This window comes from Thyridium curvatum (assembly GCF_004353045.1).
Source record: "Thyridium curvatum strain D216 chromosome Unknown NODE_57_length_291365_cov_88.079165, whole genome shotgun sequence".
NCBI classification, from domain to species: Eukaryota; Fungi; Ascomycota; class Sordariomycetes; order Thyridiales; family Thyridiaceae; genus Thyridium; species Thyridium curvatum.
In genome coordinates this window covers 206,418-230,045 of record NW_022156812.1, presented here as the reverse complement: position 1 = coordinate 230,045, position 23,628 = coordinate 206,418, and the positions used below count along the sequence as shown (strand labels likewise).

The following is a 23,628-nucleotide window of genomic DNA, read 5'->3' as shown; positions in this document are numbered from 1 at the left end:
CACCTCCCCCACCCCGCCATACCATCTATAAGATGGACGACTCCTCCCCGAGGACCCTTAGGTCTGTCTTCAGGGAGGCCGAGAACAGGCGGCGCGCCATCGAGACCTCCTTCGACGCCCGGTCCCCGACGGCCAGCGACGAGCTCAACGCCGCCATCGCCCTCTACAACGAGGCCCTGCAGCTCGTCGCGCAGCTCTCCGTCCTGAGCCCCAACGAGACCCTCGAGGACCTCGCCACCGGGGACCTGCCGTACCTGCTCGCCGACTACCGCATCGCCGAGCTGACGCAGCGCCTGCCCACGCCCAGCCCGCACGACCGGGGCCGCGCGCTCGCCCGCGCCCGCGACGCCTACGAGCGCTTCCTGCACCTGCTCGACGCCTACGCCCTCCTCTCCCCGGCCCAGGCCCGCCTCTTCGAGGCCTACACCGACGACCCCACGGGCTTCTCCACCGTGCCCGCCGACCCCTCCGCCCGCCGCGACTCCAAGATCGCCAACTTCCGCGCCGAGCGCGAGCTGCGCCAGCGCCTCGACTTCCTGCGGCGGCAGCCGGGCTACGCGGACGACGACGAGCATGATGGGGAAGAGGAGGAGGGAGGCAGGACAATACCGGGCGACGAGGAGGCCGTGCGCGAGGCCCGCCTGGCGGAGCTGGCGCTCTGCACGCACAACGCCTTCCAGGGGCTCGAGGGGCTCAACCGCGAGGCCGAGGTGCTGGCGCGGGCCCCCGTGCCGTTGATGCCGCACGACGCGGGCGTGGACGAGGACGAGCGCCGCCGCCGGGCCGACGACAAGCGCGCCGCCGACACCGAGCGCCTGGACCCGCCCCTGCGGCGCCTGCAGAGCGCCTTCGGCACGGGCGGCGGCCCCCTGCTGACCAAAGAGGGCAAGCCGCTGCAGCCCTTCACGATACTGGGCAGCAGGGCCGAGCTGGCCAAGGGGGTGTTCAGGCCGGGCCACAACCTGCCCACGATGAGCATAGACGAGTACCTTGCTGAGGAGAGGCGGCGCGGCGGCATCATAGAAGGGGGCGGTGAGGCGAGCGGGCTGCAGCCGGAGCCGGATGAGGACAACATCGACAAGGCCGACATGGAGACCATGAAGGCGAGGGAGTGGGATGAATTCAAGGAGGCCAACCCGAGGGGCGCTGGAAACACGTTGAATAGAGGATAGACTTGATCAGCAAACGATGACGATACAGCGCTGGGCCCTGGAATTCTAGACATATGTATCCGTGTACTCATAGCGAAGCACATACGACCAAAGCTAAAACGTAATAATACCCTATCTCATCCAAGTTCCAATATCGTCCGCTCCATTAAAGCAAAGAAACAGCAGTCTTTTCTTATCCTGCAAAGTGCGAGTGAGAGAACCCATGGTTCATTGCTCCATCCACATCATTCCGCGATGTTTTACCCCAACATTCGATTCGTATGCAATCACCCAAAAGTCAATTCGGTCTCGTGAGGTTGCAGCATTGCAGCATGTCACAACATCGTCCAAAGAGCGGAATCAGAACCTTCAACGCTGGCCTTGACAGGTGTGAGGGTTCCCGAATCGGACGACACGTCCATCTCGTCATCGTCATCCATGTCGAAACCTTCGTCCACTGGCGAGGCGACGCGCTGGCTACCTTGCCCACGTTGCTCCTCTCGTCCATTGCCTGCACCTCCACCCGTAGCTGAAGCAGCAACAGGTGCCTCGCTGCTACCTGGCGTGTCGGCCTGCTCCTGCATGACATACTCATAGAGCGCATCGGCGCGTGCCTGGTTGTCCGCGGGGACGGCGTGCATGGCGTCGTCGAAGTCGGTGTCGTTGGCCACGGAGAAGGAGTCGTCCGGGGCGATGGAGTCGTCGTCATCCACGGCCATAACGCGGAAGCGGTTGTAGACAGTCGAGATGCTGTCCTGGACGACGTTGCTGCTGTGGCCCTCGCCCGAGGTGACCGATCTCACGTTGAGGCGCTCGAAACTCATGTCGTCCGTGACAGAAGCGTCTGTGGCAACTGTGTAGCCCGTGTGGTAGCTTGGACCGGGCCCGTTGGGTCCCATCTCTGCAGCCGGAAGGGCGTCCGTGAAAACGCCGCCGGTGCCGTCATCGTAGCCACCGGCCCATAGCGGCAGGAATCGGAACTCGCTGTCTTCCAGACTCAGAAGCAGGTGATCTGACAACATGACGGGAATCTCGATATCGCATTTGTAATGAGGTGGGTCGTACATGCTGCTGCAAATCTGCTTCAGACATACAGTCGCTTCGTCGTAGAAGGTAAAGGTATTGAAACGCCAGGGTTGGGGTTGGATACTTTGCGATACATGGTAAGTGAAGGTTTTTGGGAAGACTGTATTCAAGTCAACACCCTCGGACTCCATGGCTTTGAGCAGGCTGTTATTGAACCTGGTTGCGTGCTGCTCCAAGGTCTTGCCCGTGCCGTTGATTTTGCTGGCGCCAAACATGGGATATGTTGGCCATGACTCCCGGATAATCTTCCAGAAGGGGCTTGTCAAAGCCTTCTGTTGAGGCGTGAGGTTGACATATAACTCTTTGAGATCCTGTTGAGTCGCGGCGGGTGTCAAGTGCTTCTGATTTTTAGCCATTGCGTTTATGTGGATGGCATCGGCAGGACTGGCTAACAGCCCGAGGAGTTTCTTGGTGAACCAGTCCGTCAGGGCCAGTGTGAGGCTGGAGAACGGGCCCTGAAGGCTGGCGATGACATCGGGGTGGTCTGTCTGGAGATATGTCCACACCGCACAGAGCTGTTTCCATTCCCCGATGTTGAGATGATCGAAGACGTCGAATGCTCTGAGCTTTTCAAGCAGGTTGTTGACTCTGTCAGCCATGTTCTGGCTGGCGTGTTCCACAGCTGTGCGCATGTCGTCGTCGATATCGCCGAGTGGGCGTCCAAAGACTGATTTGCGCGATGGCCGCGACTGGAGCCCACCTGCAGTGACCTCGAGCGCCTTCTCAGCAACGAGAATCCGAAAGGCCAGGCGAGCAATGATGGGGATTTTCAGGTTGGTCGCGATCCTCAAACTCTCCTCGGGCAGAACCTCGAGGAACACGCTGTTCTTGTCGTCGAAGAACCAACTCCAGACTTCATTTTGCAGCCAGGAACCACCCGCGGCAGGGTCGAATCCGAAGAGCTTAGCCAAACCAGCTATGGTGTAGACTCTGGGCGCGGAATCGAGAAGCAGACCTTTGCCCGCCATGGCTCGGAGCAAGCGAACGACGTTGGCAGCATGCCGCACCTCGCAATAGTCGTCGATCTTGCGGAAGCTGGATCCTATCTCGATATCCCAAATGCTGTGCCTCTTCTCTGGGTAGTCTCCGGAGTCTTCCCTTGGCTTCGGTTGTATCCTGTGTGCTGCCGCAAAGGAGCTCTCACAGGTACAGCAGTCGTCATGTCCACCCACAATGCTATTTGGAATTCCTGGGTAGCACTCGGGTATGAGGTACCACCGCATCACACCTTTGGATAGCGACAAAGCCTCGAGCTGCTCCGGAGCGAGGTCCTCATCTGTAGACGGGCCTAGATCCACCACATATCTCACTCCTTCGGGGATGATTTCGCCAGCGGAAACCAGGCGTCTCCTGAGCCTTGCTTGGTATTTTTCGTTGGACAGGAGTTCTCCAATCTTGCCAAAGCCTCGCTGGTGAAAGATGGACGAATCAAAACGGAGTCTCTGTTGGAGAGGGTACCTCTGTTCGTTGCACATGACATTGGGCTCATGTCCAGAGGGAACATTGATGATAATCAATGTGTCGCCCTTGCTGAATGAGATGGCAAACTCGTCTTGTGCATTTTGGACGAGCTTGAGGTCTGTCCAATGACTGTTGCCAAGGCTCTCCCGGTTCCTAGTCCTCTCTGCTTTAAGGATGAGATTCTCGACGGCAGCATCCAGAAGACTACTCCTCCTAGGCTCGGACTGATCATCCGTTGGCGTGCCTTCAGAGCTTGAATCAGCATTATCTGCCGTGCCAGGCTGAGGATGTCGAAAATCCGAGTCGGCCATTTCTGTGTCCGCTATGGATGACAATGATGGGAAAGGGGCGGTTTCCTCGGCTTGGGTGTCTGACTGTTGAGCATGGGATATACCCATTAACGATGATGGTGTTGCTGTCTCGCTGGAAGATGTAGGCTGGGAGGGGGACGACCACATATTGGGCAAGGCAGTATTGGGTATTGCGTTTGTTCAGATGATCGTTTCTTATTCATATGTGGCCGAGATGGCACTGCAGGGATATGGGGCAACTGGTCTAAGGCAGTTGAAGCTGTTGGCCAGCTTGGTTGGCAACAACCACCGCTTTGTTTGCGCCCAACTGTTGACTGTTGCGACGGATAAGGGCTTGCTAGGATGTCTTGGATGAGAGTGATTGATTTCTCCGATCAGTGTTGGTGAAGACTGGGAAACTGAGTTCAGGCAAGGTAGCAAGCTCCCATGTATGAGGCAATCTTATCGCATGGCGCACAGCGACAGCCTGCTCTGGTGTTGGATGCAACAAGGGAGAGCAAACAAGGAGTTTCACATGAAGGAATCAAAGGAGAAGATGCAGTTTGCAAGTGCTGTTGTTTGTAGGGACCTGGATATCTTGTGCGCAAATGCGGGGGGGGACATTGGAAAGGAGGAAATCGTGGCAGGTTGTTTGTTTGTCGTTTTGCGCAAGGCAGCAGCAACTCAGCTCAGCATACCTCAAGACAAACAGTCAAACTGTGGTTGTGGTTGGAGGAGGTGACCACGGGTGGGACAGCATGCGGGCAGACTCCGCCTCTCGAGTGACATTGGTTGCATTGGCTGCGCGGCACGTTCAGGCCGGACGCCTTCTGACTGGTAATACGCTCATTGGGCAAACAATGCCCGGGTGAACACTGCCCTGCAGCAGAGAAGCCTGTGCTTGCGGCTCAAAGTTGAAGAGGAAGCCTGATGCCTGCCTGCCTGCCTGCCTGCCCGCCTTCTTTTTGCCTTGGGCAGCGCCTGGAAGGGAAGAAGGCAATGCTTGCTTGAGCCTGGCCCTCTGTTTGTTGACCTGTTTGTTGTCCAGCGCGGTCAAGGGTGATGCCAAAGAATAAGAGACCTTGTCTGTAGCCAACAATGAAACTAAAACCGCACGCAGAAGCCACAAGTCAGAGATCCCCGATCGCGATTGCGGGTGAGTCAATGATGGATACCTGCAGGTATCATGGATGGGGTGATGGGTCCCTCCTGACAGGCAGCTTGCCAAAGTGGCAAATCCAAGGGAAGGCGGAGGCGCTTCCCACCCACTAAATCAGCTCCCGAGAGTGCCAAGGCCGTTGGGAGCGTGCTACTTCCCTTGCCTTTCCTTTGACTCCAATGAATCAAAGCCCAGTCGTTATTACATCATGGGCAATGCCCTTAACAAAACCATTGCACTGTGCATACCTACCTACCTTAGCAAGCTTAGTAGGGCCTGTGAGTCAACTTAGTTACTACTTGGATGAGTGGGCCACTTACGTACCTAAAGTAAGATCTTGTAGGGAGCCTTAAAACCATTTACAAGTGGCTGCATGCCGTCAGCATCAGGAAACCTTGAATAGCAACTCAACTCCACGACTCTCGACCCTTTGCTGAGTGAGAATATAAAATGTATGGTTTCTCGTAACTTGATTATCCCGCTAACAAAGGTTCATTGGTAACTTTCCAGCAGGGAGTAATTTTACATGGACCACCTCTCATAATGGATTTCGAGGGAGGGCCTCGACACACACACGATCAAACATTATCTCTGTGGAGGGCCTCCCAGCTGCTCAGAACAACAGCCGAGGCATGGATCCAAGTCCTAGAAGTCCCCTTTATCTTTACACTGCTGACATACATGTACCTAACCAAGCTAACCTTGCTATATCGATGTTGATGAAGCACAGGTCTACGAGAATGGAATGCCTGTCCACAAAGTGCAGTAAGAGATAAGAAGCACTCGGTCGAGATAGCGATAGGCAGCGGGGCAACGGATCAGGGAGGCCTAAGCCAAGGTTGTTCCAGGTGGTCTAGGCGCACCATTTTGGCTCAGCCAAGCATGATCCAGGGATCTGGAGCCAGACACTTGCAGCGACTGGCCCCAAGATCAGCCAATCACCAACACCCGAAACCACCCTTCTCCCGCGGCAATGAGCCCCCCGCATATTCCCATCCACCACTGCGCGGAAGGTTCAGGATGTTCAGGATGGTGTCGCGTGCCACTAGAGCTGCAAGTGCTCTAGCTTCAGCTCCCCTCCCCCAGAAGAGCTGCCCAGACACAGACATGCATCAGCCGATCCCGACCCTCCTTGCCCCCGTCAATCCCCAACATTTCTTAAACCGAGACCTGTCCCAGTGAGACTCGACTTTTGTTCATGATCTCTGTGACATTGGGCCTAACCAAACCGTACCTATCCTTGTCTTCGAGAAGTCTTGCCAGCCTCTGGAGGACAAACCGACCCTCGCTTCCACAGCCCAATTTACACCGCCCTCTAGCACCACTCCCGACGCCTATAAGCTAGAAACCGTTGGGCACCTTGGAGATCAGATACACTGAAACCATGGCTCCCACCAAGGCCTCCTTCGCTCCCGGGCCATTCGCGTACGTATTCACAGGCCCAATGTTTGTTTTGCTCGGGCCTTGATGCTAACGTGCGCTTATCGCCTCTACAGTCGCCACCGAGGTCTGGTTATCTTCACCGCATCTGCCCTCGCCGTCGGCCTGGGTATCAGGTATCAGGCCAACAAGCTGCGGCAGAACGACCTGCAGCAAAAGAACGCCGGCGGCCTCTACGTCAGCGTCGACCGAAGCGGAGGTGGCATTTGAGACCCTGCAGGCTTGAAGCACGGCAACCTCCTTCACTTCTTCTTTGATTGATACTCTCTGGCGTCGGTTATACTGGGGGACTCGGCAGTTCCAAAACAACCGGAATCAGAACCCGGCACAATTAAGATAACAGACTGGACTGGAAAGACAAATTGGTATGGTCATGGTGATGAACGTTAGACAACAAGGGGCAGGAGCACTATGAACTGGAATGACTCTGGCGTTGTGGCATTTATCACGGCTTGCGTTGTATGGTGCTTTTAGAATGGGATTTTTCTTCCCGGACGAGGACGAGGACGAGGACGAGAGTCAACAGATGGTACGGCGGATTGATGAACACCAAAGAGGCAACATACCTTTACGATGACTGCAACTTGGAGGCTTCTACCGCCTTGTTGTATGCATTGCACTCATCACACATGTCCTACAACCGAGTGAACCAAGATAGGCCAGATTAATATATTACCCATTGCCCATGTATACTGGGACCATCACCAGGATGACCTCCCTGACTGCCTGCCAAAAGAAGTAGCGAGATACCCCAACATCCCAGCAGAAACCAGTCACAAAAGTCAAAGATTCAGAACACCCGGGTTAAATGCAGCGTATTCCCCTTTTGCAGAAACACCGATTCCAATGCAATGCCCTAGTCCGAACCCCCATGATCCTCTTACAACGAGCTGCCCTTCTTGGCAAAGCTCGAGTCCGCCTCCCCCTCGCTGTCGGGCTCGTTACCGTCCGATACCTCGACGTCTTTGCCCTTGTGGGCCCTGCCGGCCTCCGCGCCGCCGCCCATGCCGACCCTCTCCTCCCGCAGGCTCCTCCTGCTCTGCGGCCTCTTTTGATGTTGTTGCGGGGTCCTCGCCGCCGCGGTCTTCGACCTCCTGAGGCCCGCCTGGCCTCCCCGGCCATGCCGGCCCGCGACTTCCAACGTCGCCGCCGCCGCCGCCGCCTCGTCCCCCGAGTTGTGCGCCGTGCTGTTCCGGCCGCTGGGCCGCTGCATGGCCCTCATCTCGCGCACCACGTCCGCGAAGCTCTCCTCGAGCGTCTTCATCCTCGCCAGCATGATCCTGCTCATGCGGTCGCTGTCCCCGCCGCCGGCCGCCCCGCCGCCGGCCCGGCCCGCGCCGCGCACGCCCATCGGGTTCACCATGCCGGTGGCCATGGCCATCTGGGTCACGAAGCTGGCGGGCACGGCGCCGAAGGCGTCTTCCGCGCCCGCCGGGCCGACGGCGGACGCCAGGTCCGAGTGCGCGTCGTTGGCGCCCATGTCGAAGGACGACAGGCGCCGCTGCGCTCGGCGGGCCGGCGTGTCGAGGACCACGCCCGTGGGCCGGGAAGGCGCCGTCTGGTTCTGGTCGCGGGGCGGCAGGATCGGCCGCGGTCGCGAGGCGAGGTAGGTCTGCCGACGAGGCGAGCGTCGGCCGGGAGTGAGGCCGGGCGTGCCGACTGGTGTGTGTCGGCTGCTGAGCGGGCGAGAACGGGACTGCGACGACGGCTTGGGCGACGATGAGGAGTCACTCGCCGTTGCCTGTACTTCTTGCGAAGGGTTGTATAGGATGGTATTGGTGGAGAGTGTACGGTGATGTAGAGTTCCGCGTCTGGGTGGCCGCGGTGAGTTGAGGCCCGAATGGTGCTTGCTAGTCGATCCGACCGACGTGGATGCGAGGTTCGCAAAACGACCTGCTGCTGGGGCATGGAAGTAATCCTCGGGCAAAGTCCTCGACAGCTGGCTTTGATGCTCCATAGCATTGGTAGCATTGTCGTCCTCGTCCTCGTCATTTGTGACCAGCTCATCATCTCCGTCAGCGTCTGTCTGGTGATTAGCCTCGGCATGATCCCTACGCGCGATGCCGTCCCTGACGACACTGGTGGCAAACGGGCACGCCGGATTAGACAGCAGGTCTGCGGGATCGCTGGCTGTGGATCTAACTTCGGAGAGTTGGCGAAACCTCCGCGTGGCTTGGTCTCGGAACGAGTTGAGTCTTCCGCTTCCGGGCCACTGTTGGCCCATCCGACTGTCAATCGTGGAGTAGTTCTGCGGGGACTCGACATCGTGTCTATCCATCCAGTCTCTGATCGCAGTCTGGGTCTTGCGCCGCTCGTTTCGTCTCTGGGTACGCAGCGTCGTGATGTCGGGGGCTCTCCGGAAGACTTCTTCCAGAGCCCTGTCCTTCTGGAAGCCGGCGACTGACTCCTCACGAAGCCGAATACTGGGGCTGAAAATGGCAGCCCTGCCTACAGGGTCGGCAATCGAGATAGTTCTCTGCCGTCCACGTCCTGGGTGATCCACAAGATCGGTCGGCTCATAGATGGACCGGGCTAGGAAGAATCTCTCATACAAGTAGATTCCCCACAGCAAGGGGAAGTGTGTGATTTTGATGATGAAGCGGTTCATAGCCACAAACTGCCGGAGAGGTATGCAATACCGGAGAGGCATCAGCATCCAGGCAAAAATGTTGCCCGGGGCTACATATGAGAAAAGAGCATCATTCTTGACCATGGAGATGGTGTTGATAGCGAACAAGAATTGGTGCTCCTCGTTTGCATTGTTGGCAATCGCTGAGAACGAGTTGGAAAGGACCGACATTAGGATCGTGACCACGACGAAATGACACATGGTCAAGAATAAGCCCATCAGCGTTTGTCCCAGCCAGTTGGATGCGGCCCACCTAGAAGTTCCGTATTAGCCAGGTACTGCCCTCCTTTGAGATACTCTTGTTGTAAGTAGACTTACACTTCCCACGCCGCCGGCGAGAAACCCATGAGGATCTGAAAGATCTTGAAGGCGACATCGCCAGCATCATTTGCGGCACCAGAGAGCGTGAAAAAGACAAAGAACCCGCTGCAGCAAATAAGGATGAGCATAAAGACGGCGACCAAGTCTACTGCCATGATTCGAAAGGCAATGAGAAGCTGTGAGAAGTATTGGTAGTGGTCCAGAACACTGAAGATCCGGGGAAGGAGCAAAATTGCATTTGCCGCCAGAATGTCATAAGCCATTTCGTTCCATCGATGCGCGTCGGCCAGAAATACGCCATAGATGCGCATGCAGTAATACATGATTAGCATCATCAGGATACCCAAATCGAAAAGGTTCCAGAAGCTCATGATGTAGAGCGAAAAGCCTTGCTCGGTGAAGCCTACCAGCTCATCCAACATGAACCCAGCACTCCAGAACCAAAACATGAGCTCAAGACTTGTGATGCTCTCGGATCTCTGGATGAGCACTGCTAGGAAGAGGCCGATAAGGACTGCAAGCGAGCAAGTAGAAAAGAACTGGCGATATCTAGGGACACGAAGCCTAGAGAGCTTGAAAAGCGAGGCGTTCCGAGGATCATACAGGGTGACAGTTCGTCTTCCCGGTGGGATAGAGTCATATCGGCTCAGTTCTTCTTTGCCTTGCTGGGCGCCGAGCAAAGGTGTCCTTGGGTCGAGGCTATTGCGGCGAGACCAGGCACTTCTATTGTTGGAGGAAGGTGGCTTGTGCCTGTGTAGGGAGTCTGCAGCAGAATAGAAGCTAATGGCACCGTTCCATATAGCCTCCAGCTGCTGTACAACAAGAGGATGAGCCAAGAAGTGTTTGCATGAGGCACGGATGGCGACTTCGAGTGTAGAAGTTCTAGCAGCCGCAAGCTTTGGCCTGCCCGTCCCATCTCTGGGACCGAGAGGAGTCTGGTGACCGGGAATTCCTTGAAGCGGATAGAAGTCATACGAAAGGGCGTCGATGAGCTCACGCGTCGAATACTCCTTGAGAAGCTTGATGGCTAGGAGCTCGCAAACCTTGGCCCTCGTGCTACTCACACCAGAGTTCCCTGGGTATAATTGGCCTTCTTTCTCGAACTGCAAGCAGTTGGCCATCAATGCATATATGGTCGCCCTGGAGAAGTGTTGGGTGCGAATCTGCTGCTGCATGGGCTTGACCAGGAACTGGGAAACCTGAGGCGAGCGTAGCTGATCCCATGTCAACGTCGTCTCGGTGCGCGTCTGTACGATAATCCGAATAGAATGCACAATGCTGTACACGGGAAGGGAATCTAACAGAAGAATGGCCTGTCAGCAAACCAACCCCACACATTATTGCCTTGTGCCTGGAGAGCATTCTCACCTAGATGCGACGCGGAGAAGAGAGGGAGCACACTTGACGAGCGAGGCAGCCCACCATCGTCGTCCTCTGCACGCCCCTGGTTGCCAAACGGGCCTAAACCATCGTTGTTGGAGTCTTCGTCGTCGTCGTCGTCGGCCTCGGTGAAATCAGCCGTAGCATGGCGAAGTCGGCCATAATCATGGCGGGAAGGGCCTGGCGAGGGCTCGTTGGAGCCGTCGATCTGGGCCTCTCGGCCGCCCTTGAAGGGACGCAGCAACCGCGAAAGCATCCTCCCGTCGGCTTGTTGCAAGCCTTGACCCTCACTCAATCCCACCACATAGTCTCACCGAGCCATGAGCGACGCGGCAAGATCTGAGGCGGGAAGGAAGGAGAGGAGAGAAGGGCTGCGCAGCGTCTCCTATGATCCTGGGCAAACAGGGGTTCCCCAGTATGCATTGAATTGCAAGTAATTGCTAGTGGGTACTGCGCTAAGCTGGCGTGGTGTTGTTAGTGAGTGCTAGCTCTGGGCAAGCTCGACGACATTAAAGGTTCGCGACTCAACGCGCGAGAAGCGCGGTAGAAAGAGGAGAACAACACAGATGAGATGAAGGACTTGTTGAGGGGGCGGGTTCTCCGGTAAACTTTGACAGGTTTTGAAAGTGAGTTATGTCTCAAATTTGGTGTTAGGGTGTACTGAGATTTAAAAGCCCTGGAGCACACTTATCACATTTGGTGGTCCTTTTCAAGAGGTGACAGTCAGACCTGCACTTGTAAGGACCAGCAAGAGGTACTAGCCTGCCATGCGTTTTCAAATAGCACTCACTTCTACGCTGAGGATCTTTTTGGCGTACAAGTTTACTTTAGTCTACCTACTTATTTACCCAAACTGTTGAAGCATTTGAAGAGTTGAATTTCACTCTTACCAGGGGGCAGCTCAAGTATAATCTCAAGATCAAAGATAGGTAACCAAAGATAGGGAGGTAGTAGAGAGCTGGCGGGGGGCATAGGCGAGCACCTGTTAGTTACCTGGATCTCGTTCTACGATGTACAAAGTTGGTGCTGGAGCTGATGTCTACCCACCTGGGCATACATGAAGAGCGGCATATAAGACTAGCTGCAACCTCTTGGACATGATGTTGACCCTTGATCATACCGCATGACTTGTTTCCAGCAGGCTGTCACCGATAAGAAATATGCGAAGACAGACTAGGACATGCAGAGTTGCTGCACCTAGCTCGATCGATCCCACCCTCCACGATCCCACTGCCAATCAGCAGTCGGGCCTTAGGTTCGTGATTGGTTTTGGCGGTGAGCCGGCATCCCTCTTGGCGGTGTCTCGGTTGGAGCACATCTAGTGAGTGGATGGTGTTGTTTATAGAAATCTCCCCCGCAAAACAACCTAAGGAATGCATGCTAGCCATCTTCGAGTTTCTTACTCATCTCGTGATCTCGCGAGCATGCAGACAGGCTGACTTCAATCAACAACCCGTGGTTTCGCCAATCGCAGTGTGCCATATGCTCACTCAGCATGAGCCAGCATCTCATATATCGTTTTCTCGAGGACTGGCCAATGACCGAGAGAAGTAGTTGCTTGGGAGACAGAAAGAGGCAAGGACAACCTCATTTTTTATGAGACATCTTATTCCCAGAACACTATGAACGAAAAAATCCGAACGAAATGCTCCTGCCTGGAGTAAGCAAGTTGCTCAAGCGAGGATTTAAGAAGGCCATGGTGAATCATAGACTTCTGCCGGTTTCGAGTAAGATGGTTGCTGATTATTATAAAAAGAGGGATGGCTTAATGATAATACTCTTTACACGAGGTGCCTCAAGTCAATGCCAAATCCCTGAGCAGCAGAGCAGGAACAGAAGCAAAGAGGAAGATATGGAGGAATGTCAAACTCGCTCAGCGTGTAATAACATCCCTGCTGCTTCCAGCGTACGAGACAAGCATCGTAGTCCATTGGAGAGTTCAGTCCATGCTGACACCATCGCTGCTACGGCATTGCAGGCTACACAGGCATGTACCTATAACTTCCAAGTTTGCTTGGTCCTCTGCGTGATCAATTGTCCAATCATTCGTCTTCATTTCCTGAAAACAGCAAGAGTCCCTTTCCTAAGACTTTATCATTATTTTAAAGGCCCTCTCTGAGAGTTTCGACTGGTCTTAAGGTGTCGATGGGTTCTTGTTTCTTTTCACTGGCCCGGCCAGCTCAGCAGAATCGAGTCTATGAAGGAATTGAGACACATGTCAATCCGGAACCAGTGGAACGGTGATGACCTTCATGTTGGGGAATTGCCAGTGTTCGATAAACCAGAATGGAAAAGTCGAGATTTCCCGCTCTACTAGATCCAGTAATTTACACCAGCAACCCACAAGGTGCGTCTCTTAAAGGGTATGGCCCGCTGCACAGAACGGGATTGATGAGAGGTTTTGCTTCTCGGTAGCTCGGTAGGTAGCTCTGCTCGCTCAACGGTTGGTGAGATCATCGCGAGGACGACCCGCCCTGCCCCTCTCGATCGCGCATCTGTGGTGTGCTATTGGCTGGCATGAATCGCCAGACCCTTGATCTTTTTTTCAGGCACATCCCTGTGCAGCAAAGACGTAATGGATGGAGCCGATCCCACCTGGAACGCGCCAACCAAGGTGCGTTAGCAGTGGCTAGGTACCTCGTCGCCGCCCATAGCTCAGCTTTTAGCAGCAGCCCGAAAAAAAGTTTTTGGTAGCGGGGTTCCTCCAATTCTTTCATATGATTCACTCACCCAGAAATTCCTTCACCTCTTTCACCTCTTTTCTTCCTTCTTGAAGAAACCTTGGCGAGAAGGTCTCTCAGGCATGCGCGGTGACTGAATTGAGATCTCACCACCTCTCCTACCACTTTGCTGTGCGAATTGACAAAAGAGAGACCCGCCAGACACTTCTCCCAAACCCTCGTTTCCTCTCCTCTCTGCCTCCGGGCTGGAATCCGGTCAAGACACTGCAAAGATGTCGGCCACTCTTTTTCCTCCCGCTTCGGCACGCATCTCCAATGCTCAAGACGAGAGCCTCATCTCTCTTGAGCTTGAGGACGGGCTCGTCTACCAGGGCTACAGCTTTGGTGCCCCGAAGAGCATCGCCGGTGAACTGGTTTTCCAGACCGGCATGGTGGGCTATCCCGAGTCCGTGACTGACCCGTCCTACCGCGGCCAGATCCTCGTCATTACCTTCCCTTTGGTCGGTAACTATGGCGTTCCCTCCCGAGAGACCCTCGATGAGCTCCTTGGTGACCTTCCGGCTCACTTCGAGTCCTCTCAAATCCACATTGCTGGTCTTGTTGCCGCCTCTTACTCGGGCGAGGACTACTCCCACTTTTTGGCCCAGTCCTCTCTCGGGACCTGGCTCAAGGAGCAGGGCGTCCCTGCCATGTACGGAGTCGACACTCGTGCTTTGACCAAGCACATTCGAGAGAAGGGAAGCATGCTGGGCCGCATGCTCCTTCAGAAGAAGGGCCTGACCAACGGTCTCACCAATGGCCAGGTCAATGGCAGCACCGGCCTGCACAGCTCGGCCAATTGGAGGAGTCATTTTGAGACCCTGGACTGGGTCGATCCCAACGAGAAGAACCTCGTGGCAGAGGGTAAGTTGCCGAAAGACCGTGACTGGTTACCAGCCTTGTTCGTACTGACCACCCTGCAGTGTCGGTCAAGGCCCCCAAGCTGTACAAGCCCCCCACCAGCTCGACTCTCAAGCACCCTTCTGGGCGCCCCGTGCGAATTCTCTGCGTCGACGTCGGTATGAAATACAACCAGCTGCGATGCTTCCTCAAGAGGGGTGTCGAGGTCCTCGTGTGCCCCTGGGATTACGACTTCGCTGCGGGTGCTGGAACTGAGTACGATGGTCTCTTCCTGTCCAACGGTCCTGGCGACCCGGCTGTCCTGGAGCAGACTGTGAAGCGGGTCTCGGCCGCCATCGCCAAGAATGTCGTCCCCATCTTCGGTATCTGCTTGGGCCACCAGCTCCTCGCCAGAGCAGCTGGAGCCGGCACTATCAAGATGAAGTTCGGTAACCGCGGCCACAACATCCCATGCACGAGCATGGTCACGGGCAAATGTCACATCACCTCCCAGAACCATGGTTTCGCTGTCAATGCCGAAACCTTGACCAATGGCTGGAAGGAGCTCTTCGTCAATGCCAACGATGGCAGCAACGAGGGTATCATGCACGTCGACAGGCCTTATTTCAGTGTCCAGTTCCATCCGGAGAGCACTCCCGGCCCTCGGGACACCGAATATCTTTTCGATGTCTTCATCAACACAGTCATGAAGTGTGCTGCCGATAGCAAGCTCTTGTCTCAGCCCGTTAGCTTCCCCGGCGGCACTGTCGAGGAGAACAACAAGCTTCACCCGCGTGTCCACGTCAAGAAGGTTCTCGTCCTCGGCAGTGGTGGTCTCAGCATTGGCCAGGCTGGAGAGTTTGATTACTCTGGAAGTCAGGCCATCAAGGCTCTGAAGGAGGAGGGCATCTACACCGTGCTCATCAACCCCAACATTGCCACCATTCAAACGTCCAAGGGTCTGGCCGATAAGGTTTACTTCCTTCCTGTCAACGCCGACTTCGTCCGCAAGGTGATCAAGTACGAGCGCCCCGATGCCATTTACTGTACTTTTGGTGGTCAGACCGCCCTCCAGGTCGGAATTCAGCTCAAGGATGAGTTCGCAGGCCTCGGAGTCCAGGTCCTCGGTACTCCCATCGACACCATCATCACCACCGAGGACCGTGAGCTCTTTGCACGAAGCATGGAGTCCATTGGCGAGAAGTGTGCCAAGTCTGCATCGGCCAACAACGTTGAGGAGGCAATGCGCGTTGTGAAGGACATTGGCTTCCCCGTCATTGTCCGTGCCGCCTATGCCCTGGGTGGTCTTGGAAGCGGCTTCGCCAACAATGAGGCAGAGCTCCTCGATCTCTGCAACAAGGCGTTCGCAGCCAGTCCTCAGGTGCTCATCGAGCGCAGTATGAAGGGCTGGAAAGAGATCGAGTACGAGGTTGTCCGAGACGCTCAGGACAACTGCATCACTGTTTGTAACATGGAGAACTTCGATCCTCTGGGCATCCACACTGGCGATTCCATCGTCGTTGCCCCCTCGCAGACCCTTTCCGACGAGGACTACAACATGCTTCGCACCACCGCTGTCAATGTTATCCGTCACCTGGGTGTAGTCGGCGAGTGCAATATTCAGTACGCACTGAACCCTTTCTCACGAGAATACTGCATTATCGAGGTCAATGCGAGATTGTCTAGATCTTCTGCTCTCGCTTCCAAGGCCACCGGCTACCCATTGGCCTTCATTGCGGCCAAGCTCGGCCTTGGTATCCCGCTCAAGGACATTTCAAACTCTGTCACCAAGGTCACATGCGCCTGCTTCGAGCCATCGCTGGATTACGTTGTTGTTAAGATGCCCCGTTGGGATCTGAAGAAGTTCACTCGCGTCTCCACACAGCTTGGTTCGTCAATGAAGAGTATTGGTGAGGTCATGAGCATTGGTCGCACCTTCGAGGAGGCAATTCAAAAGGCCATTCGCTCCATTGACTTCCATAACCTGGGTTTCAACGAGACCAAGGCTCTGATGTCCATCGACGACGAGTTGCAGACGCCTTCAGACCAGCGTCTTTTTGCGATTGCCAATGCCATGCACGCCGGCTACTCGGTCGACAAGATCTGGGAGATGACCAAGATTGACAAGTGGTTCTTGCACAAGCTCAAGGGCCTCAGCAACTTCGCCCAGGATATGAGTCAATACTCTGCCAATGACATTGCCTCTCGCCCTGACCTCATTCTCGAGGCCAAAAGACTCGGCTTCTGCGATCGTCAGCTGGCTAAGTTCTGGAGCTCCAACGAGCTGAATGTTCGCCGCATGCGGCTCGAGGCTGGAATCACCCCCTTCGTCAAGCAGATCGATACGGTAGCTGCCGAGTTCCCTGCATACACGAACTACCTCTACCTCACTTACAATGCTACCGAGAGTGACGTCAGCTTCGATGACCATGGTGTCATGGTTCTTGGTTCTGGCGTGTACCGCATCGGTTCATCCGTCGAATTCGACTGGTGCTCCGTGAGAGCTATCCGTACCCTCCGCGAGTCCGGTTTCAAGACAATCATGGTAAATTACAATCCCGAGACCGTCAGCACAGATTACGATGAGGCCGATAAGCTGTATTTCGAGAATATCAACCTCGAGACGGTTCTCGACATTTACCAGATGGAGGCGGCAGGCGGTGTTCTGGGTGCCATGGGCGGCCAGACGCCCAACAACATTGCCCTTCCCTTGCTGCGATCCGGGGTCAAGGTCCTCGGAACGTCTCCCGAGATGATCGACAATGCCGAGAACAGGTACAAGTTCTCGCGAATGCTTGACAGGATCGGCGTTGACCAGCCGACCTGGAAGGAGCTCACCAGCTTCGAGGAGGCCAAGGAGTTCTGCAACAACGTCTCCTTCCCTGTGCTGGTCCGGCCGTCCTATGTTCTTTCTGGTGCCGCGATGAACACCGTCTACTCTGAGGCGGACCTCGAATCGTATCTGCAGCAGGCTGCGGAGGTCTCTCGTGAGCACCCTGTCGTCATCACCAAGTACATTGAGAACGCCAAGGAGATCGAGATGGACGCTGTTGCCAAGGACGGCCAGGTTATCGGGCACTTTATCTCTGAGCACGTTGAGAATGCTGGTGTTCACTCTGGTGACGCTACTCTCATCCTTCCTCCCCAGGATCTCGAGCAGACCACCATTGCCCGTATCGAAGAGGCTACCCGCAAGATTGGCGCCGCCCTCAACGTGACTGGACCTTTCAATATTCAGTTCATTGCCAAGGACAATGATATCAAGGTCATCGAGTGCAACGTTCGTGCCTCGCGATCTTTCCCCTTTGTCTCCAAGGTCATGGGCGTCGACCTCATCGAACTGGCAACCAAGGCCATCATGAACCTGCCTGTCGAGGAGTACCCTGCGCACGAGCGCATCGCCAACTCGGTCGCCTGCAAGGTCCCTCAGTTCAGTTTCTCGAGACTGTCTGGAGCCGACCCCGTCCTTGGTGTGGAGATGGCCTCCACTGGAGAGGTCGCGTGCTTCGGTGTTGACAAGTACGAGGCTTACCTGAAGGCTCTCATCTCTACCGGATTCAAGATCCCCAAGAACAATGTGCTGTTGTCTATCGGATCCTACAAGGACAAGAAGGAGATGCTTCCTTCGGTTGCCAGGCTGCAGAAGCTTGGTTACAAGCTCTTCGCCACTGCGGGAACTGCCGACTTCCTGCAAGCGCACAACATCCCTGTTCAGTACCTGGAAGCTCTTGGTGACGAGAAGGATGCTCAAAAGTCCGAGTTCTCCCTGACTCAGCATCTTTCGAACAACATGATCGACCTGTATATCAACCTGCCCTCCAACAACAAGTACAGACGCCCCGCCAACTACATGAGCAAGGGCTACCAGACTAGACGTATGGCTGTCGATTACCAGATTCCCCTGGTGACCAATGTCAAGAACGCCAAGATTCTTGTCGAGGCTATCGCCAGACATTTCGAGATGGGTATCAGCATTCAGGATTACCACACGAGCCACCAACGAGCTATCCTCCCTGGCCTGATTAACATTGCGGCTTTCGTGCCTGGCTTGGTTTCGGAGGGCAACCACGATCTCCAGTCTGTGACCAAGGCCTCGATTGCTTCTGGCTTCAGCATGGTCCGGGTGATGCCTTTGGGCGTGGACGGCTCAATCACAGACGCCCGCACCCTCAAGGTTGCCCAGGTCAACAGCAGGGATGGTGTCCACTGCGACTTCAACCTCTCGATCGCTGCCACCTCTACCAACGCGAACCAGATCAGCCATGTTGCTGGAGAGGTCGGATCGCTTTTCATCCCATTCCACCACCTCTCTGACAACATCAGCAAGGTCGCAGCAGTCACGGCTCACTTTGATGCTTGGCCGGATCACAAGCCGATCGTCACTGATGCCAAGACTACTGATCTCGCGTCGATCCTCTTGTTGGCCAGCCTCCACAGCCGGCGAATCCATGTCACTTGCGTCACCACCAAGGAAGACATCCGCCTTATTGCGTTGAGCAAGGAGAAGGGCCTGAGCGTGACATGCGATGTCTCGATCTACTCGCTGTACCTGTCTCAGAGGGACTACCCTGGCTGCCAACTTCTGCCGACCTTTGAGGACCAGACCGCTCTCTGGGAGCACCTGGATACGATCGATGTCTTCTCCGTCGGAAGCCTTCCTTACCAGCTGGCTCACTCCCTCAAGAAGACTGCTGGCGCAGCATCTGGCATTGCCGACGCACTGCCGCTCCTGCTGACCTCGGTTTCGGAGGGCAAGCTCACTCTTGATGACATCAAGACTCGTCTTCACACCAACCCCATGGAAATCTTCGAGCTCCACGAGCAGGTCGGCACGACGGTTGAAGTTGAGCTGAACCGGCCCTACGTGGTGTCAGCCTCTGATATCTGGTCGCCGTTCGAAGGCCGCACTATGAGGGGTGCTGTGCAACGGGTTACCTTCATGGACAAGGTTGTTTGCCTTGATGGCGGTGTGTTGCCTGTCGCTCCTGAGGGCAAGGACATGTCTACCTATGGAGCTCTTCCCCCCCTGTCACCGCCCCTGAAGGCGGTGCAGCAGACACCCATCCCCGAGAGAGAGTCGCCGTTTGATCGCCGCCCTTCGATGCTGTCGAGTGCTCGCCCGCCGACAAGATCTAGGAACATTGACTCGGCCTTCGGCATCCTCCCTCCGGCAGCCAAGGTCGGCACGCCGGAGCTTGGTCCGTCGTTCCTTCCCCGTGACTCGCTGGTGCCGTCCAACTTGCAGGATCTTCTTGCCCAGCCGTCTGGCTTCAAACACCGATCGCTTCTCTCTGTGATGGATCTTGACCGGTCTGATCTCCACCTCCTCTTGACTGTTGCTCAGGAGATGCGTCTTTTGGTGCAGCGCGAGGGTGTGCTTGACCTCCTCCGAGGCCGTGTCCTCTGCACGCTCTTCTACGAGCCATCTACTCGCACTTCGTCGTCCTTCGATGCAGCTATGCAGCGCCTGGGCGGTAGGACCATCCCTGTGGCTACCTCGACGTCGTCTGTGCAGAAGGGCGAGAGTCTGCAGGACACGCTGCGGACTCTTGGTCAGTACGGAGATGCTATTGTGTTGCGTCACCCTGACGAGAGCTGCGTCGATGTCGCGAAGAAATACTCGCCGGTGCCAGTCATCAACGCCGGTAACGGCAGCAAGGAGCACCCCACTCAGGCATTCTTGGACCTCTTCACCATCCGGGAGGAGCTCGGAACCGTGCAGGGTCTGACGATCACGTTTGTTGGTGATCTCCTGTACGGACGCCCGGTGCACTCCCTTGTGCACCTGCTCCGTCACTACCACGTGCAAGTGCAGCTTGTGGCGCCCAAGGCCCTCGCTCTGCCCGCCAAGCTTAGGGAGGAGCTGCGAAGCCGCGGACAGCTTCTTTGCGAGTCCGAGTCGCTCACTCCCGAGATCATTGCTGGCAGTGATGTTCTCTACATGACGCGGGTGCAGAAGGAGAGATTCCCGAGCGAGGAGGAATACAACAAGGTCAAGGGCTCGTACAGGATTGACAATGCGACGCTCCGGCACGCAAAGACCAACATGGTGGTGCTGCACCCGCTGCCGAGGAATGAGGAGATTGCAGAGGAGGTTGACTTTGACCAGCGTGCTGCCTACTTCCGACAGGTGAGTCCAACCCCCCCTTTTTCCCCTACGCAGTGCCGCGAAACATATTGCTGACTTTTTGCATAGATGAGGTATGGCTTGTACTGCCGGATGGCTCTGCTGGCTTTGGTCATGTCTCATTAGATTTCATTTATACGCGAACCCCAGATTGGTCAGGTTCTGTTCGCTTTAGCACCGAGGAAAGCAAAAGGTCATAGAAAAGTTGTATGATTTCGTTAGCATATGGCTTTTTGCTCCTTTGGCTTGGCCGTGAGAGAGAGAGAGAGAGAGAGAGACTCGTAAAAGGCATTTTAGACGTAACAGCTCAGGCTCTGTGTAGCTGATGAGGTGAAATCGCTTTGCATTGGGATGTACCCGTATATACGTAGCTGTATATACGTGTATTTGGCGTTTTTGGTCTATACATTTGGTTTGGGTTTTTTGTTTAGTTTAGATACCCCCTGTACGTTTATTAGACGTGTGTTCTCTGTGTGTTATTTGTTCTGTGTGTGTGTGTATGTATGTGTCTGTTGTGTGTTGTATGTGGTCTCGCGTGGTGTGCGTGTTCCTGATTGAAGCGAGAGACCAGGGTTTGGTGAGTCTAGACGCAGTCCACCAGGGCGCTAACAGGCCCGAAAACGTCATGACAGGCTGGGGTCTGTTCTTCAGGCTAGCGGGGGCGATGGACCTTTGTAAGGCCTCAATTGAATGCAATTGTCAGGTTACTTGTGAGTCAGTCAGCCCACAGCAGAGAAAACGGGAGATTCGTCCACGAGGCCACAGTTTCAGCTTCTACACAGTCTTTCTAAGGCACCAATTGGGACCTGATTATCATTTTGGGGCCCATCGGTAGTTTTTGCCCAAATATCCCACAGCCTGCTCCTGCTGCTCCCCCAGAGAAAGTGTTGAGCAGTTTGATGCAACGACTCAATCTCTCACGATCGATACATTCAGCAGCGCCACTATTCAGAAGGATGGCGCTTCATCCTCCGCAGAAAGACCAAGATAAGCTCATCTGTAAGTTTGCATCTTCACTTTGTTGCTCATGAGGCCGCTCCCCCCGAATGCTTCTGGTTGCCCTTCCTACTCTGGGACAGTGGGCGAGGTGACAATATCAGGTCTCAAGTGTTACATTGTCTTACACAAGGGGCGAAGCTCTGGCGTTTTGTCCTACCTTGTCAAGGGGCCAGATTACAAGAATTTGCACATAAACCGTCCCCATCTTTCCAACGTACTAACTAACCTCCATCGCAGTCGCGCCCACCGGCGCGGGAACGAGCGGCGCGGCCGAGCAGTTCACCAAGCACGAGCTGCTCGGCCTCCGGCGCGCCGACCTCGACCCGTCGAGCCCCATCACGCAGTTCCACGCGTGGTTCAGCGCCGCCCACGCCTTCAACCGCGGCGAGGGAGACGACGCCGCCGCGGCGCCGGCGACGGCGCTGCCCAGGGTCGCGCACCCGGAGACGTGCACGCTGTCGACGGCCTCGCTGCCCTCGGGCCGCGTGTCCTCGCGCGTCGTCTACCTCAAGGAGCTCGACCCGCGGGGGTTCGTCATCTACTCCAACTTTGGCACGTCGCGCAAGGCGGCCGACCTGGCGACCAACCCGCGCGCGGCGCTGACCTTTTGGTGGGAGGCGCAGGAGCGGCAGGTGCGCGTCGAGGGCGCGGCCGAGAGGCTGAGCCGGGAGGAGAGCCAGCGGTACTTCTCGACGCGGGTGCGGGGCAGCCGCCTCGGCGCCTGGGCGAGCCGGCAGAGCGCCGTGCTGGAGCCCGACGCCGACGCCGGTGCGTCGTGCGCGGGCGGCGAGGCCGACGACGACGACGACGACGGCCGGGCGCAGCTCGAGCGGTGGGTGCGCGAGGCCGAGGACAGGTTCGACGGGGTCGAGGACGTGCCGGTGCCCGAGTTCTGGGGCGGGCTGCGCGTCGTGCCGGACAGGGTCGAGTTCTGGCAGGGCCGGCAGAACCGGCTGCACGACCGGTTCGTGTACGAGCGGGAGGACAGTGAGGGGGCGGCCCAGCTCACGGAGGGCCGGGGGCTCGAGGGCTCCGAGTGGACTCTTAACCGGCTGAGTCCTTGAGACCGGACTGGACTGGAAACGAACACGGAAAAAACAAAAACAGAATCGACACACCTGGGATGTTGTGTGCTTTGGTAACGGGATGATTAGACGAGACTGGCATATCATGGCGTCTTACATGGTGGGTTGTTTGGGGGAGGGGGGGTTAGACAAGAGGAGGTATCGATAGCATAGATAGATACAGTCCAATTGCTTATCTCTTTTCTTTTTCTTTGTTTTACAAGTACGAAAACATTTCTGTCAGTTCCCCCCCTCCTTGGTAGTGTCTGCACATTTGCGTGTGATAACACCCCATCATCCTCAGTCCCGGGGCGATATCGGGGGTGGGTGGGAAGGAAACAAGCAATCAAGAGCAGATGCAGCTCGGTCGGGCCGGCTAAATTACCCCAGTCCAGAGAAGATGTGTGTGAGAGAGAGAGAGAGTGAAGGAACATCAACCAGGGAAAAAGAAAGTGACCAATGGCACGAAGCAGGGATATATTGCGGCTCTTTGAAGACCAGGTCTGGCTTCGCTGCTGCCCTGTAGCCTTCACACCTCTCCGCAACGGAGGAGATATCTGCCAGATTATGTCGACAGCGCGATGACGCGGCCACAGCGAGGTAGGGTAGGATACACATACACTCCCGGCGCTGGGCCTGTGGGACCTGCAACTCAGAGGGACTCACTACATGTACACTTGAAAGGGGTAAAAAGGCTTGATTAATACTGTGGTACTATCTCCATAGAGCAAACATCCATCCAAACCAGGGTATATTGATGATTACGATAGAGATGATGACGATGACGATGTCCATGTCGATGTCGATGTCGACGATGCCGCTATTCCATGGGGCCTCTCGCATACCCCGTCGCTACTGATGCATTTTTGCCCAACGCCTTTTGTGAGAAACAAAATCAACCGTGGAAAAACTCCCCCGAGACCGCAAGGAGGCTAGAAACCACGTTCCATGAGTGAGATTA

General features: G+C 55.8%; 5 protein-coding genes across 5 annotated transcripts; 3 read left to right on the top strand and 2 right to left on the bottom strand.

Moving 5' to 3' along the window:
- Positions 1–32: 32 nt before the first annotated feature.
- On the top strand, positions 33–1,172 carry E0L32_008575 (uncharacterized protein; the record flags this gene model as incomplete). Its single annotated transcript, XM_031143444.1, has 1 exon — positions 33–1,172. The coding sequence occupies one exon, from the start codon at positions 33–35 to the stop codon at positions 1,170–1,172; it is 1,140 nt and encodes a 379-aa protein (XP_030992236.1).
- A 314-nt stretch (positions 1,173–1,486) lies between these two features.
- On the bottom strand, positions 1,487–4,156 carry E0L32_008574 (uncharacterized protein; the record flags this gene model as incomplete). The annotated part of the gene is made up of 1 exon (XM_031143443.1): positions 1,487–4,156. One exon carries the CDS (start codon positions 4,154–4,156, stop codon positions 1,487–1,489), a length of 2,670 nt encoding a protein of 889 aa, XP_030992235.1.
- A 2,375-nt stretch (positions 4,157–6,531) lies between these two features.
- E0L32_008573 (uncharacterized protein) lies at positions 6,532–6,797 on the top strand (the record flags this gene model as incomplete). Its single annotated transcript, XM_031143442.1, has 2 exons — positions 6,532–6,572; positions 6,644–6,797. 2 exons carry the CDS (start codon positions 6,532–6,534, stop codon positions 6,795–6,797), a joined length of 195 nt encoding a protein of 64 aa, XP_030992234.1.
- Positions 6,798–7,467: 670 nt separating this feature from the next.
- Positions 7,468–11,173, bottom strand: E0L32_008572 (uncharacterized protein; the record flags this gene model as incomplete). The annotated part of the gene is made up of 3 exons (XM_031143441.1): positions 7,468–9,469; positions 9,535–10,784; positions 10,874–11,173. The coding sequence occupies 3 exons, from the start codon at positions 11,171–11,173 to the stop codon at positions 7,468–7,470; spliced, it is 3,552 nt and encodes a 1,183-aa protein (XP_030992233.1).
- A 2,697-nt stretch (positions 11,174–13,870) lies between these two features.
- Positions 13,871–22,667, top strand: E0L32_008571 (uncharacterized protein; the record flags this gene model as incomplete). The annotated part of the gene is made up of 4 exons (XM_031143440.1): positions 13,871–14,501; positions 14,561–20,607; positions 21,462–21,603; positions 21,841–22,667. The coding sequence occupies 4 exons, from the start codon at positions 13,871–13,873 to the stop codon at positions 22,665–22,667; spliced, it is 7,647 nt and encodes a 2,548-aa protein (XP_030992232.1).
- Positions 22,668–23,628: the final 961 nt, after the last annotated feature.